The sequence below is a fragment of the Phaenicophaeus curvirostris genome, chromosome 5 (assembly GCF_032191515.1).
Source record: "Phaenicophaeus curvirostris isolate KB17595 chromosome 5, BPBGC_Pcur_1.0, whole genome shotgun sequence".
Classification (NCBI taxonomy): Eukaryota; Metazoa; Chordata; class Aves; order Cuculiformes; family Cuculidae; genus Phaenicophaeus; species Phaenicophaeus curvirostris.
In genome coordinates, this window is record NC_091396.1 from 69471341 (window position 1) to 69490108 (window position 18768).

The window sequence follows — 18768 nt, forward strand, 5'->3', positions numbered from 1 at the left end:
TGATGGGAATGGTTGGACTCGATGATCTGATGGGTCTTTTCCAACCTGGTGATTCTGTGATTCTGTGGGTGTACAAAGCCACCACTGGTTCTCAGCGAGCCCACAGCCAACACAGATCCAAAGGGCCAGCTGTCCCTTTCCACCCCCAGGACTAAGCGCCACTCGCAGTTCTCACACAGGAGATTGGTGGCCATCCCATGGGTGATTCTGAGTCCTTCACTCAGTGTGTTTCCCTCTGTTGTTATTTCCTTGCTGACAGCTGGAGTTTCACTCCTTTCCTAGACACGGACAACTCCACAGACGGGCCATGCAACATGTTCAAAACTGGTGGGGAAATCAGAGCAAACACATCCCATCACCGTCCTTCTCCCAGTGCTCCATGGGAGCTAGAACACCCCCAAATCTGAGAGCTTGTTCTCTGCAGCCACATGTTCTGGCTTTCTTTAATTCCTCTTTTTTTTTCAATAGCAGATCCATCTGCAGTTTGGTCAGAGATAAGAAGAGCTGGGAAGATGGAAGGAAGGAAGGAAGGAAGGAAGGAAGGAAGGAAGGAAGGAAGGAAGGAAGGAAGGAAGGAAGGAAGGAAGGAAGGAAGGAAGGAAGGAAGGAAGGAAGGAAGGAAGGAAGGAAGGAAGGAAGGAAGGAAGGAAGGAAGGAAGGAAGGAAGGAAGGAAGGAAGGAAGGAAGGAAGGAAGGGAGGGAGGGAGGGACATGGATGGTCAGGGCAAAGCCACTGGCACAAGCTACGGTGCCTCTTCTCAGTGTCACCAGCTGCCAGAAGGTCTGGTTGGTGTCCAGCCAGCCCTGAGCCCAGGAAGAGCTGGAGCATGACCATCACCCTGGGCACGGGAGGTGGGAGCACCGTGCAGGAGCAGCTCCCCTCAACGCAACCCATGCAGAGATCTTAGCAAACTCCTGAAGCGTTCACAGCCTCAGTGACCCTCCCCAGGTGTAAGCAGCCGCCGGCTACCACCACCATGTGATCCTGAGAACCCCCTCCACTGTTTTCTCCTCCTGCCCTTTGCCCATCAGCTGCTCAGTTCCTTTGAGGCCCTGCTTGCTCCTGCCCCGCTGCCCTTCTCACGGGACTCCTGCCTGCACCGTGCCGGTTCTGGGCATGGGAATCAGCCACCAGTATTTTTCTTCTCTGTAACCTTGGAAATCAGAGACCAAGGGAACATCGGCTTCAGCTTCTGTTTAACAACCGCCTCTTATCACTGCTCACACAGTGCAGCCCGGGCGGAAGATAAAGCATTTCCACCGCGATGCATAAACAGAGACCAAGCCTGCCAAGCAGCCTGCATAGCAATATTGTCCCCTGCCTGCTCAGCCGCCTGGATTAGGGGTGTCCTTCTTCCCAGGCCCCGTGTTCCCCAGCAGGGTGAGGGTCCAGCACGGGTGGGTAGAGCCCCTCCTCGCTCCTGGCGCAGCCGGTTGTTAATCACTTACTTCCAAACTGTTGCACACTTTGTGCCGGCTGCCGAGGGATGTGCCAAGGCTTTTCTGCTGGGGCGGCTGCCGAGCCTTCAGTCAGGGTGGCCACAAGCAGGGCTGTCGTGCTGGGACTCACGTACAACCAGGGCGTGAGAGCTCCCTCCTGTACAGCTCCTCTCCAAAGCTCTTCCCACTGCGCATCCCACCGAGGTGGTGATTTTGTCTTCAGGTTTCAGAAGATCTGAGGGTGTGGGCTGGACACTCACCCATGCCCAAATCCTGGCTGTCCCATGGTTGAAGAGAGGCCAGTTTTGTCCCTTAAAAGCATCCCCCGGCATCCATGGAAAGGGAGATTAGGGCTGTATTGCCTTCTCCAAGGCTTCAATCCTGAATTTAATCAACTTAATAGAGTATGACCTTCAGGAAATACAGGGAAGTCCTTAGCTATCCCACTGATATTGGGTGAGACAGCATTTGCAGAGACAGTCACTAGATAAATGCCATCTTGGCACCACCAGCTTGTACCTGGTGGAGAGGAAAAAGGTAAAAGCTGTTATTTACTCACTAATCCACCCAGAGAAAATGGCTTATTGAATCCCCAGTGTGCTCACTTTCCATGGGAAGGCTGAGGAGATCTGTCATCCAGAGTGCTCCACCTGCAGCTGATGAGAAAATGTTCCTTTACGTGTGGGCACTGTAAATCTCTGGAATTATCTGCCATGCACACCCCTCCACATTCACTCAGGATACTTTGGGATCAGAAGAACCATCAGGGCTCTGTTCCCCATTCCTCAGCTCAAGGCCAGATCTAGGCTTGTTCTGATCCCAGCTCTGGAGAGACCTTAGAGCAGCTTCCAGTACTGAAAGGGGCTCCAGGGAAGTTGGGGATCAGCTCCTCATCAGGGAGTGCAGGGATAGGATGAGGGGCAACACTTTTGAGCAGAAAGAGAGGAGATTGAGATGAGATCTTAGGAAGAAATGCTTTGCTGTGAGGGTGGGGAGGCCCTGGCCCAGGTTGCCCAGAGCAGGGGTGGCTGCCCCATCCCTGGAGGGGTTCAAGGCCAGGTTGGATGGGGCTTGGAGCCCCTGATCCAGTGGGAGGTGTCCCTGCCCATGGCAGGGGTGGGACTGGATGGGCTTTGAGGTCCCTTCCAACCCAAACCATTCTACAATTCCAGTTTTTGGGGGCGAGCTGTGCTATTTCACTTCTCATAAAATAGCCACATCCAAAGGAGGGCAACAAATAAATTCTTTGCTGGGGCTGCTCTCTCCTGTTTTTTAAGCCCTGACTTGAACTCCGATATGGGATATTTGAATATTAACTTGGCACAATGCTGTTCACCTTGGGTGGGGATTTTCTCCAGGACCATGGGCAGGAGACAAGAAAACCTGAAGACACAATTATGGGCATCTTCTAGCCTCCACAGAACCTTACCTGTGGTTCCTAACACTCCCCCTTCCTCTGCAGTTCAATAACATTTAGCTTCTTGGCTAAATATGGGATAATTGTTTCCAGCAAGGTAGACGCGATCCAGATGCACTCCTCTTTTCATAACTGCACTAGTATTATCATAAATCCCAAAGAAATCCCATTTCCCAGCTCCCAGGCAGCCATCTGGATGGCAGCAGAGCTTTGATGGAGACCGCCAGCTTTCCTCTATGACTTTATTAAGTTCGAGCAGCTATCCAGTTTCTCACTGTCCATCCATGGGCGACACTCGGGATGAGGGATTCACAGCACCTTTCTTACCTCTGGCAGACAGATAGGGTTCATTAAGCAAGAGCTGAGTCTTCTGTGACATCCAGGTGCCCGGAGCTGGTCTATGCAGCTCTTCTGCAGACATTTCCACTGATCAGGATTTCTTGGTGGCTTGATACAGCCTGATATATGACGGGTTAAAAGGAATCAGAGGCTGGTCCCTAGGTATATCAAGCATCTGTTTCCAAAACAGAATGTAAACAGTTCTATTGTGGCAAGGATTTATTCGTTCTTACTGTCTTGTGTCATTGGCCAAAGGAAAGGAGAGCATTTTTTTCTCTCCTCATAAAGCAGGGTGTGTTTCAGTCCCAGACATTTAAAATATATCAAGCAAGTGCACAGCTCCTTTCCAATCTTCCTGACTGTCCCATGGTCACGAATCTGCAATTTCCCTGCCTTGTTCCAGCGCTGGCAAATACAGAGCAGCCAGAGAGTATCACTTCCCTGGGCTTTTTTCCCTCTGCACAAAATACGCTGCGGTGAAACCGGCAGGGAAGAGATGAACACATCCGTGACACAAGCGGAAATGTGTTACTTCAACTTTCCTCTTGCTCTGCAGCAACCAAATTCTGGCCTTGGAAGTCCCAGGGAGATTTATGCATTAGCTGCTGTGAATCCTCACTGCTGCTAATCGCTTGACCTTTAAAAAGCCACTGGGTGGGACTCGGAAACGTCTCAAGATGTGAAAGCCATGTGGCCACCTGCCTTTCCCAAAGCTTTCACTAAGAATCATGAAGTGGTTTAGGTTGGAAGAGACCTTAAATCTCATACAGTTCCACCCCCTGCCATGGTCCAGGACACCTCCCACTGGATCATGGGCTCCAAGCCCCATCCAACCTGGCCTTGAACCCCTCCAGGGATGGGGCAGCCACAACTTCAAAGCCTGTTTCATATGTGGACTCTCAGGAGCCTTCACAAAGTGGCTAAGCCTGTTTTCCCCTTGCTGGGTACAGTAATCGAGTCCTTCCCAGCTGTCCACCTCTTCTTTACAAAGCTGTAAGAGCACCATCATTCTTCCAATGTCATTAAAATGAGAGGAAAAGCTTAAACCCCACCACATGGGGAGGGAGGTGGCTGAAAAACAGCTCGCTCCATTCAGTGTGGTTGGCCCAGGTTTCACCAGAGGGTTTTGGATGAGTCCTGGGAGGATGTAAAGCACAGACCTCCGAGAGAGGTAAATCCCCTTGCGACAGCAGCTGTTCTCCAAGAAGGTCTCTGGGTTCCTGAAACAGAAGGCGGCTTTGGAGGCACAGAGAGAGCCACTGTTCAGTTTAAGCCCTTCTCTCTGGATAGGTTTCTTTGCCCTAGGCTTGCAAATCCAGTTGAAGAGGGTCTGCTCCCACCTCTACCCACAACATGGCAAATTCACCTTTCCCTGGGAAGGCCATTTCCATCCAGACTGGTTTTCAACTCACGCTGCTACAAAATCCACGTGCAGAAAGGTTTCTGTCCTCAAGCCAAGCTGAAGTCAGTACCTGTGATGGTAAATAGGACAGTACTAGTCTCCAGGATGAACATAAAAATGGTCCTGTCAGGGCAGGGCAAGAGGTTTAACCAAACTAAAGGATTTTTTTTCCTCATTCTGCAACATTACACTGTGCCACAGCAGGAACTCTGGAGGTGAGAAGCTGAGACACACGCACAGAAGTTAACACTGTTCAGCTATTAAATTCCACGGGCCAGATACACCTCCTGGGGCAGGATGTCCCTGCACAGCTGATTGCCGGAAACTGCGAGGATGTATGTGGATAAGGCTTGTCCAAATGTGCCATATTCCCCATGGAGGTCCAAGACCTCTGCTTGGAACCTCACTGGGGAGAGCTGGGCTGACCCCATGTGGTCACGACCTTGTTTTGGCATGATTTGCTTTTAAAAAGTCATGACTTATGACTGTTACTTAGGGAAAACGCAAAATCTACCTCACATCCGTAAAATCTCTCCATCAAGGATCGTGGAGGGAGTTAAAACCCCCACCTATCATTTTTCATGCTGTGGAAATCCACCCACGCTCCCAGTTTTCCCATTTAACCAGCCAAGGCAGCGCTTCCTGGTTTGTTTCCATGCACAGAAGCAGAATACAGAGTTGATTTTTTAGCACGGATGGGACCTTCCCACTCTTCTTAATCCCTCAAAACAAAGTAAATAGAGAAGGAACAGGGAGGGGAAAGCTCACACACAGTTTGTGCCTTTCTCTTGCAAACAAGAGGTCTCGGAATTCACCTACACAGCCCCCATCCCGGGCTCCACCGGACGAGCATCGCCCCCAGATTTCGGGTGTGCTGGACCCCAGGGAGGCTGCCGTGTGTCATCCAGCCGCTCGGGGCCCAAAGAAGTCAAAACTAAGTCATGTTGAGTAGAAACTAAGTAATGTTACTGGGTTTCCACAGTAACGGGGAGTGATTCATTCCCAGGGTAAAGTAACGGGGAGAAGAAACATGGAAAATGAAAATCATGTCTCAGAAGCACGTTGCATAATTATCTTGTTCAGGAGGGCTGCTGCTCCCTGCGACACGTGTGTCTTGACCTCAGCTATGTATAAGACAGGCTTTCAAGATAATCTCTAAGTGTTTTTTTTTTTTAATTGAAAAGGAAGAAAAACCCCTCACTCGTGCCTCCCGCCAGCCGTGGAGGATGACCAAGGCCCATCCCAGCACAGGAGAGCAGGTATCATCCCAGGGGAGTGATGGAGCATCCAGAAACAGTCCCCCAGAGATTAAAATTATCAGAGCAAGGGATGCTTTCGTGATGAAAGCTGCTGCCACCTGCACTTCCTCACGAGACAGAAGAAATTTTCTGTAGTCCTTTCATAGTATCACAGAATGGCTTGGGTTGGAAGGGACTTGAAAGATCAACTAGACCAGGCTGCTCAAAGCCCCATCCAACCTCGCCTTCAACACCTCCCGGGATGGGGCAGCCACAGCCTTCCTGGGCAGCCTGTGCCAGTGCCTCACCACCCTTATCATGAAGAATTTATTCCTAATGTCTAATCTAAATCTTCCTTCCTCTAATCGAAAGCCTTCTAACTAAACCATCCCTCCACAGGTACCCGTAAGCCCCTCCTGAGCCGTGCCAAGCTCTGGATTAAAGACAGCAGCCCTCCAAACCCACCAAGCAGTTCCCAAAGGACCTCTCAAGGCCTCACCCCAGGGAAATGTATGCAAAGCAGTCAGCAATGACACCCCTTGAGCTGCCTAGTGACCTCCTGCTTCTGAAAAGCATCATACAGACCATTCTTTCACCTCATAGAATCATTTAGGTTGGAAAAGACCTTTAAGATTATCAAGTCCAACCGTAAACCTCACACTGTCATGCTCATCACTAAACCATGTCACTAAGTGAAACATCAACGTGTCTTTTATACACCTCCAGGGACGGGGACTCCACCACCTCCCTGGGCAGCCTCTGCCAGGGCCTGAGAACAATTTCTGTGAAGAAATTTTTCCTAGTATCTAATCTAAACCTCCCCTAGCACAACCGGAGGCTGTTTCCTCTCTTTCCATCACTTGTTACCTGGGAGAAGAAACCAACCAAACCTATCTGACCACAACCTCCTTTCAGGGAGCTGCAGAGGGCAATGAGGTCCCCCCTCACTCTCCTCCACACTGAAGAGCCCCAGATCCCCCATCTGCTCCTCAGCATCCTTGTGCTCCAGATCCTTCCCCACTTCTGTTCCCCTTCTCTGGCCCCTCAATGTCCTTCTTGTAGCAAGGGGCCCAAAACTGAATCCAGGATTTGAGGTGCGACCTCACCAGCACCAATTACGGGGGGATAATCTCTTCCCTGCTCCCACCAGCCACGCCAAGGCTGATCCAAGCCAGGATGCTGTTGGCGTTGGCTACCTGGGCCGCTGCTGGCTCATTTTCAGCTGCTGCTGACCAGCACCCCCAGGTCCTTTTCCATCAGGCAGCTTTCCAGCAGCTCTTCCCCAAGCCTGGAGCGTTGCCTTGTGACCAAAGCGCAAAACCTGGCACTGAGCCGTGTTGAACCCCATCCCGTTGACCTTGGCCGATCGAGCCAGCCTGTCCAGGTCCCTCTGTCATGTGGTCTAGGCCTGATTTACCTTTCCCCCGGGAGAAAGTCCTGCTCTCAATCAAACCCAATACACAAATCCTTGTGGGAAAGCAGGAGGCTTTGAGGAGGGTGTGATCCATCAAAGCCCCCCCAGCACAGAGCAGGATTTCCCTCATCCTGCTGAAGGAGGGACCCCACGCCGTGCTGAGGGGCACTGCCCACCCCACCTCCACCCGCCTCACTCCTGCAGGACGTTATTTCAGGGAAACAGGGAGAAGGACCTGGGGGTGCTGGGTGACAGCGACTGACCATGAGCCAGCAGTGGCCCAGGTGGCCAACAAGGCCAATGGCATCTTGGCTTGGATCAGAAATGGCGTGACCAGCTGGAAGGGAGGGAGTTGTCCTCCTGTACTTGGTGCAGCTGAGGCCGCACCTTGAATCCTGGGTTCAGTACTGGGCTCCGCACTCCAAGGGGCTGGGATGCGTCCGGAGAAGGGAACGGAGCTGGGGAAGGGGCTGGAGAACAAGGGTTATGAGAGGTGGCTGAGGGACCTGGGGCTGTTCAGCCTGGAGGCAGATGACGGGAGACCTCATGGCTGCCTCCAGCTGCCTGAAAGGAGGTTGTAGGGAGGTGGGTGCTGGGCTCTTCTCCCAAGTTTCATGCAACAGGATGGGGACAAATGACCTCAAGTTGCACCAGGGGAGGCTTAGATTGGACATGAGGAAAAATGCTTTCACTGAAAGGGTTCTCAGGCCCTGGCAGAGGCTGCCCAGGGAGGCGGGGGAGCCCCCACCCCTGGAGGGGTTTAAAGGAGGGGCAGACGAGGCGCTCGGGGCTCTGGTTCAGTTGTGCTCAGGGACGCCTGGCGGCCGCCATTTCCCGCTGGCTGCGGACTGAGGCGCCACGTGACACGAGGGGGCGGGGCTTGCGTATGGGAGGGGGCGTGGCCAACCCTCCCGCCGACCAATCCGCGCGCGCCGGGGGCGGGTCGGAGCGCCGGGAGGGCGGGGGCCACGGCGAGCGCTGATTGGCTGCGCCCGCCGGCCCGCGCGCGTGCGTGCGTGCGTGCGTGCGTACGTCCGTACGTCAGTGCGTGCGTCGGGGCCACGCCCACCCCCGCCTGCCACGTCCGTGAGGAGCCGGTGCGGGCGGCGGCGTGTGGAGGGAGCTCGGTGAGGGGTGAGGGGACCCCGGTAAGGGGCCGGGGTGGGACGGGACCCCCACAAGGGACTGAGTGTGAGGGGACCCTGCTGAGGGGTCGGTTATGGGGTGAGGGGTCCTTCTTGAAAGGTTGTGTGAGGGCTGAGAGCCCCCTCCCTCAAGGGGCCTCGGGTAAGGGGAGCCCGCTGAGGGACTGGTTATGGGGTGAGGAGACCGCCTTTAGGGGTTATGTGAGGGCTGAGAGACCGCGCCCCTAAGGGGCTGGGTGTGAGGGGACCCCACTGAGGGGCTGGGGGTGAGGGTCCCTTCCCCCAAAGGGCTGGGTGTGAGGGGACCCAACTGAGGGGCTGGGGGTGAGAGTCCCTTCTCCCAAGGGGCTGGGTGTGAGGGGAGCCTGCTGAGAGACTGGTTTTGGGGTGAGGGGACCTACTTCGGAGGTCGTGTGAGGGGTGGGGGCTGAGACCCCCCTCCCGCGAGAGGCTGGGGATGAGGAGGCACCCACAAGGGGCTGAGTGTGAGGGCTAAGAGCCCCCTCCCCTGGGGGACTAGATGTGACTCTGCTGAGAGTCTGGGGTTGAGGGGTGTGAGCCCCTAAGGGGCTGGGTGTGTGGGAACTCCTCTTGAGTGTCTGATTATGTGATGAGGGGACCTCTTCAAGGGGCTGTTTGAGGGGTGATGCTGTGTGTGGACCCCCTGAGGGGCTGGATGTTAGGGGCAGGGATGAACCCTGTGGGATGAAGTATGGTGCTGCTTCAGGTGGGCATCCCCCTGTGGGTCCATGTGGGAATGCCTCTGGCTCCTTGGGGCAGAGCTGGGCTCTGCTGCCCCATCTGTGTCCACAGGGGGCTGGCAAAGCACCCCTTGACCGTCCCCCTTGGTCATCTCGAGGTGACCCCATGCAGATGCTCACTCCCTACTGGCATCATGGAGCAGAGTGGAGGAAGAAGGGGTGGGTGAGAGGGGCTGAACATGTCCAAGGGTGCTGGTGTGGCCCCATCCTGCTTCCAGCATAGGGAGACATCAGTGGTTTTGTTCTCAGCTCAGCAGAACTGGAGAAGAAACCAGCAGCTCTCGAGCTTTTCCTTGCCATATAGTGATATTCCTATTTGTGTGATGCATTTCTATTCCTGACTCAAGAAAGTGCTTGAAGCTTCAGACTTTGTCCCAGTCCAGGTGTGCCACATGTAGTTTGAAAAATAACTCTTGTCACTTTGTTTTTTAAAAGAACAAACCTAACTGCTTGAAAGGCATCACGGTTTTTGTTTCCTTCATGTGCTTTTCTCCTGCTCCTTGTGCTTTGTGTTCTGTAACCCTGAGCTGAAATTCATTAGATTTAGTTCGTTCTGTACAGGACACTGTTTGAATGTTGTCATGAATACTCACAGAATCATGGAATGGTTTGGGTTGGAAGAGACCACAAAGCCCATCCAGTTCCACCCCTGCCATGGGCAGGGACACCTCCCACTGGAGCAGGGTGGGAATTCTGGGAAGGCTTTGTAATGAGAGGGGGTAACGGCAACACTGGAATGATGGAGATCTAGGAACGGAGATGCCAAATGTATTACTGGAACCAGAGTGACTTCAGTTTTGCTTAGCAGTGACGTAATGAATATGGTAGCAATGGGCTTGCAGTGGTGGGGTCACTAAAGCGCAGGAGAAGAACTGGGGAGACCTGGATTTGCGCTATGGCTTTCCCATCTGTTGAAATGTTTTTCTTTGCACTTCATTTTTTTTTCCCCAGTTTTCTTTACACTGCTGTTTCATTTTGAAAACTCATGTGGAATGAAGACTTGTGTTGCTGTGTAATTAATAAACTGCAATTTATTTATTTTTTTATGTAAGACTTGCTTTTATATGCAAGACTGAAATGAGAATGAGGATTTTAGGGTGCCTCCAGAAAAGCTGGGGAGTGGCTTTTTGTCAGGAAGTGTAGGGATAGGATGAGGGGAGGTTTAGATGAGATCTTGGGAAGAAATATTTTCCTGTGAGAGTAGTGAGGCCCTGATCCAGGTTGCCCAGAGAGATAGTGGCTGTCCCATCCCTGGAGGCATTCAAAGCCAGGTTGATCTGGGCTTGGTGCAACCTGATCCAGTGGGAGGTGTCCCTGCCCATGATGTGGGCATTGGAATTAGATGATCTTTAATGTCCCTTCCAATCCAAGCCATTCTATGATTTAAAAGCCAGTGTATACCAGCAGGTGGCACAAAAAAAAAGATTTTCTGGCTGTTAGTGTGTTTTTCCTTTTTAAGAAGCTTTTTTCAGCTGGGTTTCCAGAGCCACCTTCTGTTTTGAGGCTGGCACGCTGCAGTGACACTGAGAGACCTCATAGCCAGCACCCTCTGGACTTTCACTGGGCATCTTAATGGGGCTGTAAGATGTTTTATTTTGAGAAGTGTTCATCCCAAATACATTTTTCTTTCTGATGTTTATTTGGCCGGTCCAACATTGCATGACTGGTGTGTCCTTTGTCATAGAATGGTTTGGTTGAAAGACACCTTTGAGATCAAGTCTAACCATCCCTGTCCACTACTAAATCAGATCCCTGAGCACCTCATTTGCCTGTCTTTTAAACCCCTCCATGAATGGGGACTCCACCACCTCCCTGGGCAGCCTCTGCTGGGGCCTGAGAACCCTTTCGATGAAAGCATTTTTCCTCATGTCCAATCTAAACCTCCCGTGATGCAACTTGAGGTCATTTCTTCCCATCCTATTGCATGCAACTTTGGAGAAGAGACCAGCACCCACCTCCCTACAACCTCCTTTCAGGCAGCTGGAGGCAGTGATGAGGTCTTCCCTCAGCCTTCTTTTCACCAGGCTGAACAACTTCAGCTGCCTTTCATAAGCCTTGTTCTCCAGCCCATTTCTCACCTCTGATCCCCTTCTCTGGATGCTCTCCAGCCCCTCAATGTCCTTCTTGATGCGAGTGGCCCAAAACTGAACCCAGGATTCAAGGTGCAGTCTCACTGGTGCCTAGTCAAGGGGGACAGTCCCTTCCCTGCTCCTGCTGGCCACGCCATTTCTGATCCAAGCCAAGATGCTATTGGCCTTCTTGGCCACCTGGGCCACTGCTGGCTCATGTTCAGCCACTGTCACCCAGCACCCCCAGGTCCTTCTCTGCCAGGCAGCTTTCCAGCCGCTCTTCCCCAAGCCTGGAGCTGCACGGGGTTGCAGCTGAGTTTGGAGATGTATAAAGAACTTAAGAGAAGTTCCCATGATGTGTTCTGTTCATACCAGAAACCCAGCCTGGTATTCCACAGGTGGCACAGTAAGACTTAATTTTCCTGTATCTAGCAATTGGGAAAATATATCCCTTATCTTCCTCCTTTCCATAATTCCAAATAATACCCAGTTCCCCAAATCCCTCTTTAATCATTAACAGGTGTCTCACCAGCATCTGTGCTTTACTTGTTAATGGACAGTGAGGTTCTAGTGTTGGATTGTTGTAAATATACAGAGCAAACATGACTGTGGGGCGGGCTGTAGGCGTGTGTGCTGGCAGTGACACCAGCTGTGGCTTCATGCCTGTGTGTCCTGCCTCTTGGCTGAGATACTAAATGTTTATGTGATGGGACTGGTTGTAAAATGCCGTTCCTACCACTGGTTTTAAATGAAACGCGAATGCAAACAGTCTTCTCTGCACCAGGTGAACAGTACAGTTGGGAGGTGTTGTGAGTGCGAGAAGTTTGAGACGTGCTTTCCTTCTCAAGAGGGCTACAGAGCAGAAATATCCTGGTCAATGTTTTATCTGTTAGGTCTTTTTCCAAGAAAAAAACTTCCCAGATGAACATAGCAGTGCTATGTTGACTTTCGATAACGTATGCAGTGTCTGTGCGCACGCTCTTTGTTTGACCCAGCAGCCCAGCCCCAGGAAGGCTGAGTGGCTTCCGTTGTGGATAAAGTGGGCAGGGGTTCTGGTTTTGTTCCCCTGTCTTTATGTCCCTGAAGAACATCACGTGGCACAATCCCTGGAGGCGTTCAAGGCCAGGCTGGGTGGCACTTTGAGCACCCTGGTCCTGTGGGAGGTCTCCCTGCCTATGTTGGAACTGGATGGGCTTCAAGGTCCCTTCCAACCCAAACCATTCTGTGATCTATCCTATGACATAACCAAGGGAAACAGCACGGTTAGAGAGGAAAACAGGAGCAAACCAAATTGTTGTTCTGTTCCAGAACAGCTGCTGCAGCCATGATGCCTGTTGCAACCGTGATGCCTGACGACACACCAATGTTTGACCCGACTATTCTGCATGAACTGGACTGGAGTGAGAACATGACAACGTTTTCTCCTGCTATTTCTCCTTTGGATCCAGGAGATGGCCTCGTTTTGAGACCGCTTTGCACGGCTGATTTAAATCGAGGTAGAATCCTGTTTAATGATAATGACAAATGAAAGCTGAACTAGCTAATATGTATTGCTGCATGATCTCTTAATAGATTAGGAGAGCTCATTTTATCTGATCTGTGTTATTTTTATCAGGAAGGAATTTGAGCACCAAGGATTGGGGCTGTGTTGGGTGACACTCAAGATTGGGTTTTACTGTGTTGGGTGACCCTCAGGATCGGTTTTACCTCAGAAGTAGTCTTAAAATTCAAGTCTAATCTTCCAAATAATCCACGGCTTCCTGTTCACTGCAGCTTTAGAGGGGAAGCACTGGTCATCCTGTTCCCTTTCATGTCAAAGCAATGTGAACCAGCAAGTGCTTAGAACACGATGACTTCTTCAGTTCTGTGATCTGTACAAAAAGGCTGTTCTGAACAAACGGCTTTAATATCACAGAATTTCATGCTTTAACTTTTTCTGCTTGCACATTTGCCCCTTGAGCTACGGTCGCTGCTGATGCATTGCTCGGGGCAAGAGTTTAAGGTTACAGAATACACAGTGCACAGGCTTTTACTTACAACCCAACTGGATGGTGCCAGGGGATGTTAGCTCTCCAGACAGCTGCGTCGGGTTCCGCCGTGCTATTTGAAGCTGATTGTGTGTCTCTGTCTCTCACTGAGGGTGGATTTTCCCCTTCTTTTGTAACAGGCTTTTTTAAGGTTCTGGGTCAGCTGACTGAAACCGGAGTTGCAAGCCCAGAGCAGTTTATCAGTGAGTATATCATTATTTCTTGGCATTTCCATAGAGGTTGCTGGGAACCGGAGGATACGGATGCCAACAGCAAATCTGCTTGGGTGAGAGGTTCCCGAGTGCCTGGTGCCAGAGGGGTTTATTAATTCTGGTCCCCTGAGGCAGCCTTTGGCACTCAGCGTTGGATCCCGTTGCAGCTATCCCAAAGGGCTGGGACAGCCCAACGTGGTAACTGGCCTTTGGGACCCAGGTGTAGGTACCTGGCAGAAAGGGTGAGGGCTTGTTCTGACTGAGTTATCGGGCAGCGAGTTGGAGGCTTGGCTTTGATCATAGCTCACCAGCATCCTGAGCTCGCTTCCCTGATTTGGCTGAGGTGTGAGAGAATTTGGAGGCATTGCTGCCTTCATCACAGTGCCCATCTGGGGCAGGAGGCTTCTCTTAGCAGCTAAGGAAAAGGCATTTGTTTAATCCTGCTTTTTCCAGGTTAGTCTGGGGCTTTCGGGTTCTGGTGTCCTGGGGGCAACCTTCCTTGTGATTCCGAACCCTGCAGAGTCTGTCAGAAGGGTTAGACTTCACAGCAGCTTAATCTGAGATTAGCGGTGACTGATGTGCTGTCTGCCTGCTTCTACAGAAACCTTTGAGCATATGAAGAGATCGGGAGATTACTACGTTACCGTCGTAGAGGACACAAATCTCGGACAGATTGTTGCTACAGCAACACTGGTGATAGAACACAAGTTCACTCACTCCTGTGCAAAGGTATTTTCTCTTGCTGCAGCCATAAAGTGAGGGGAAAAGATGCTGTCCCCACGCTCCGTGTGTTATGGTGTCATTGCTAATAGTGTTACTGTGTGGTGATGTGAAAAAGGCATTTTAAAAGTATCTCCCATCCTTGGGTGCTCAGCTAAACAAGAAAAGGAAGTTTTGGCTTTTCTTAAGGAAAAAGAGCAATGATATCTGCCCCCTTCTCCCTTCCAGTGAGCTGTTGAACCAGTCAGGCTCTGTTCTGACGGAGCAGATGGCTGAGGATCTTGTTTCGCTGCAGATTCCCAGCCAGACGTGTGAAAACAGGGAGACAGATCCGGTGGGGAAAGGCCATAGGGAGCACAGTTCCTGCTGGGTGCTGGAAGGGGCATTCTGGGCACATCGACCACCGGAGGAGTGGTATCCAAACGGGCAGGAGGAAATCCAAGCGTGAGATGGTTTAGTGTTTGACAGGAATGGTTAGACTCGATGATCCAGTGGGTCTCTTCCAACCTGCTGATTCTATGAAATGCAGCGTGGTAGGGAAATGTACACAAGGGCGTTCCGATTGACTGACGCTTGCCTGTGTTTCCGCAGAGAGGGAGGATAGAAGATGTCGTAGTGAGCAGGGAGTGTCGAGGAAGGCAGCTTGGTAAACTGTAAGTATTTCGCCACCGTTGCCACTCACAGCAAGCCCTCGCCCCGCTGCTTTCCATCCCCACGCCTGCCCACACTGGTGGCTGCCAGGAGCCTGGGAGAGCAAGGGTGGAGCTCTGCGGGTTAGGAAGACGTCACATGAACTGAGGTGCTTGCAGCAGGCGCTAAAATTGTCTGCAAGGTGTCAGGGCTTCATACTTTTTTCTTGGGATAGCAACTGTCCTGTGTAGTGAAGGAAAACGTGGAGCACTTTCAGACTTCAGTCCTGTAGGTCTGATAGATTGAGCTGATTAAATTTTAACTGATCCAGTGTTAAAGCCAGCAGGGTGAGGGAGGAGATTGTTCCCCCCTGCTCCTCTCTCCTGAGACCCCACCTGGAATCCTGTGTCCAGTTCTGGAATCCCCAGCATCCAAAGGACATTGGAACTGTTGGAATGGGTCCAGAGGAGGCCACCAAGATGATCCAAGGGCTGGAGCAGCTCTGCTATGAGGACAGGCTGAGAGAGTTGGGATTGTTCAGCCTGGAGAGGAGAAGGCTCAGGGGAGACCTTAGAGCAGCTTCCAGGACTGAAAGGGGCTCCAGGAAAGCTGGGGAGGGACTCTTGATCAGGGAGTGCAGGAAGGGGATGAGGGGGAATGGTTTAGAGCTGCAAGAGGGGAGACTGAGATGAGATCTAAGGGAGAAATGTTTTGCTGTGGGGGTGGGGAGGCCCTGGCCCAGGCTGCCCAGAGCAGGGGTGGCTGCCCCATCCCTGGAGGGGTTCAAGGCCAGGTTGGATGGGGCCTGGAGCCCCTGATCCAGTGGAAGGTGTCCCTGCCCATGGCAGGGGTGGGACTGGATGGGCTTTAAAATTCCTTCCAGACCAGTCACTAGATGATTTAACCATTGGGTTTCTGTCTCTTGCAGATTAACGTCCACCCTTACCTTGCTAAGTAAGAGACTGAACTGTTACAAAATCACACTTGAGTGTCTGCCAAAAAATGTGGATTTCTACAAGAAGTTTGGCTATTCAGTATCGGAAGAAAACTACATGTTTCAAAGGTTCTTTAATTAAGAACTTCTGGTCCTTTTTTTTTTCTTTTATTTTACAGACTGTTGGTGGAAGAGCTTGTGCTACAAACATTTTCTTTGTGGAAAATTGATATAGTTTATCGCTGCAAATATAATGATCCCTATTGATAACAAACGTCAAATGTGTAAATCCCAGAGGGGAAAAAAAAACTTTACTGATATTCTAGAAGGGTCCTTTGGGTCGGGAAAGGAGTGCTGGGTCAGGACATAAGCACTTGGAACTAATTATTACTACTGTTCGGTCTCAGTGAAGCTTTTTCATTCCAGCTGGGTTACAAAGGACCCTTGTTACAGGGATGGTTTTTAACCAAAGGTATATATTTTTATCTCAAATCTTTTCTCGCATTGTATTTTTCTAAAGGGTTTGCGCTTCTTTTCTTGGTAGCCAAGGTACGGCTCATGGGATTGTCCTTCGGTCTGTGCTTAAGGAAGGATTATATAGCTTGGGTAGGGATGCTTCTCCCATGTGGAATTAGGAATAGAGAATGGGAGTTTGTTCTGTTCTTCCCTCATGGAAGCACTGTTGATGTTTGTGTGCCTAACATTTTATAGGCACCGTTTTCAGAAACGGGATTTGTTCCTGCTCATGTGGGTAGAGGAGAATCCCTATGGGCTCTGTTAAAGCCGATATTCCAAGTGTATTCCAATGGATGTGTATTTCTTACTGCAGGGCTCCTGCACTTTAGCTGATAACTTTGTTTTCAGGATAATGACTTTGTTTCTGACAAACTAACCCGATGGTTTGCAACGGGGCGGAGTGAACTGGGAAACTGGAATGTCTGCAGTGCGGCTCCGGCTGATACTCCGTGGGAATGGGATTTGGGATGGGCAGTTCGTGCCTGTTACTGTAAGGTACAATCCAGCCTGGTATAAGACTGGATGATCATTAGCACTTTTGCCAGCGATGGCAAGCGAATCGTGGCCAAAGCCCTGGGCTCCAGGGCGGCGTTTGGTGTGAAGCGCGACAAACCCTGCAAACGGGGCATTAGAAACACGTGGAGGTTTGTCCAGAGCAGCCAGCCAGGCGTCTTCGCGAGCAGCTAGGCCTGACTGTGCCCTCTCCCTGTGGTGTGGAGAGCCGCGGCGGGGGCTCCCTGTCACATTCCTGATGGTTCTTCCCTCGCTGTAGCGTCTCCTTGGTCACATCTGCTTTATTTATTGATTATTTTTTAAGAAAAAATCTTTGTTTAAGCTGAATAAATGAAGACTCAAATGTGCCTGCTCTGCTTTTCATCCTGCGGTGTCGTGCCTGGCTGTGGGTACCATGAGTAGGGGCGCACCCACTGTATTCCACCTTTGTTTTCCTTTCCTAGATTGGAACAAATATTTTGAGACTTAGGATTGATTTAAGCACCTGTCTGACACTTCGCACTTTGCGAAGTGAGCAGCTTCCAGGACTGAGCGGAGCTCCAGGAAAGGTGAGGGGGGCGCTCTGGATCAGGGAGCGCAGGGATAGGATGAGGGGGGAAAGGTTTTGAGCTGCTAGAGGGGAGATTGAGATCTTAGAAAAAAAAAAACTACTGTGAGGGCCCAGGTTTCCCAAGGAAGTTGTGGCTGCCCCATCCCTGGAGGGGTTCGAGGCCAGGTTGGATGGGGCTTGGAGCCCCTGATCCAGTGGGAGGTGTCCCTGTTAAACCATTCCCTGAGGCCGAGCAGCCTTCACCTTCCCTGAGGGGTTTAAGGGACGGGTGGACAAGGTGCTGAGGGACATGGGTTAGTGTTTGATAGGAATGGTTGGACTTGATGATCTGGTGGGTTTTTTTCAACCTGGTGATTCTATGATTCTAAATGGCTCCAGGCCATCGTTAAGAGGTAATGAGAAAAGTGCTCCAAGTGAGGAGCAGGTGGTTGTGTGCCCAGCTGAGATCATTGTCACACAAAGGAAGAAAGCTGGGGTGTGTGGCTGGATGACTGTCTCTGCTGGACAGAATCCAGCTCCTCCAGCCCCTTCAGCTTTGAAGAGCTCTTTGTTGTGTGCCAGAGGTGACATTCCCAGCCCTGGCAGGCTGCCAGCCCTACGGCAACAGCAGCTGCGGGAGAGGAAAGGGCCAGGCCACGGCTGCTCGGCTGTCGGGAGTCACTACGGAAAACTGGAGTTGTACAGGCTTAGAGGCAGAGAATCGTTTGGTTTGAAAAGACCTTTGAGATCATCAATTCCAACAGTCCCTGTCTGCTACTAAATTATTTCCTTAAGCACCTCATCTGCCTCTCTTTTAAACCTCTCCGGGGATGGGGACTCCACCACCTCCTGGGCAGCCTCTGCCAGGGCCCAAGAACCGTTTCAGCGAAGAAAATTTCCCTGATGTCCAATGTGAACCGGCCCCGATGCAGCTTGAGGCCATTTCCTCTCATCTCTTGTTACCTGGGAGAAGAGACCAGCACCCACCTCCCCAGAACCTCCTTCTAGGCAGTTGGAGGCAGTGATGAGGTCTCCCCTCACCCTCCTTTTCTCCAGGCTGAACACCTGCTTGGATGACAGAGGCTGGTTCAGCTTGTTAGAATCAACCTATAAGTAATTTAACAAGCAACATTTTAACGCTAGCTAGAAGAATTGGGTCTTAACATGTGTAAAATCAGTAGCTGCCCTCTGTATTAATTTAGCATGACTATTTAATTAAGTAATTAATCAGTGCTCAAAGATTAACTTGCATAAAACAAATTGAGATTTTTAGAGCAGTGTTTTCTCTTCATTTGGTCTCCATGTCAGGCTCCAAATAATTCGGTTTACAATTAAGGTTTTATAATGAGGTAAAGAGCTAACACTGACATGATCCAGCAGGAGGTGTCCCTGCCCTGGAGGAGTGGGAATTACATGGGCTTTAAGGTCCCTTCCAACCCAACCAATTCCATGATTCAGTCAG

General features: G+C 51.1%; 1 protein-coding gene across 2 annotated transcripts; it reads left to right on the forward strand.

Moving 5' to 3' along the window:
• Positions 1–8295: 8295 nt before the first annotated feature.
• On the forward strand, positions 8296–17146 carry GNPNAT1 (glucosamine-phosphate N-acetyltransferase 1). 2 transcript variants are annotated; one of them, XM_069856926.1, is made up of 6 exons: positions 8296–8377; positions 12534–12721; positions 13393–13455; positions 14066–14193; positions 14776–14837; positions 15743–17146. In XM_069856926.1, exons 2-6 carry the CDS (start codon positions 12550–12552, stop codon positions 15888–15890), a joined length of 573 nt encoding a protein of 190 aa, XP_069713027.1. In that variant the 5' UTR covers positions 8296–8377; positions 12534–12549; the 3' UTR covers positions 15891–17146. The 2 variants fall into 2 exon arrangements, with proteins under 2 accessions (XP_069713027.1, XP_069713028.1); XM_069856927.1 differs by having other exon boundaries at positions 8302–8377; positions 12539–12721.
• Positions 17147–18768: the final 1622 nt, after the last annotated feature.

Bases quoted from the DNA above. Each gene is read 5' to 3' on its own strand.
- GNPNAT1 (XM_069856926.1), top strand. From the start codon at position 12,550: ATGATGCCTGTTGCAACCGTGATGCCTGACGACACACCAATGTTTGAC. The intron at 13,456-14,065 runs GTGAGTATATCA...CTGCTTCTACAG, and splicing joins AAGCCCAGAGCAGTTTATCA to AAACCTTTGAGCATATGAAG. The intron at 14,838-15,742 runs GTAAGTATTTCG...TGTCTCTTGCAG, and splicing joins GGAAGGCAGCTTGGTAAACT to ATTAACGTCCACCCTTACCT.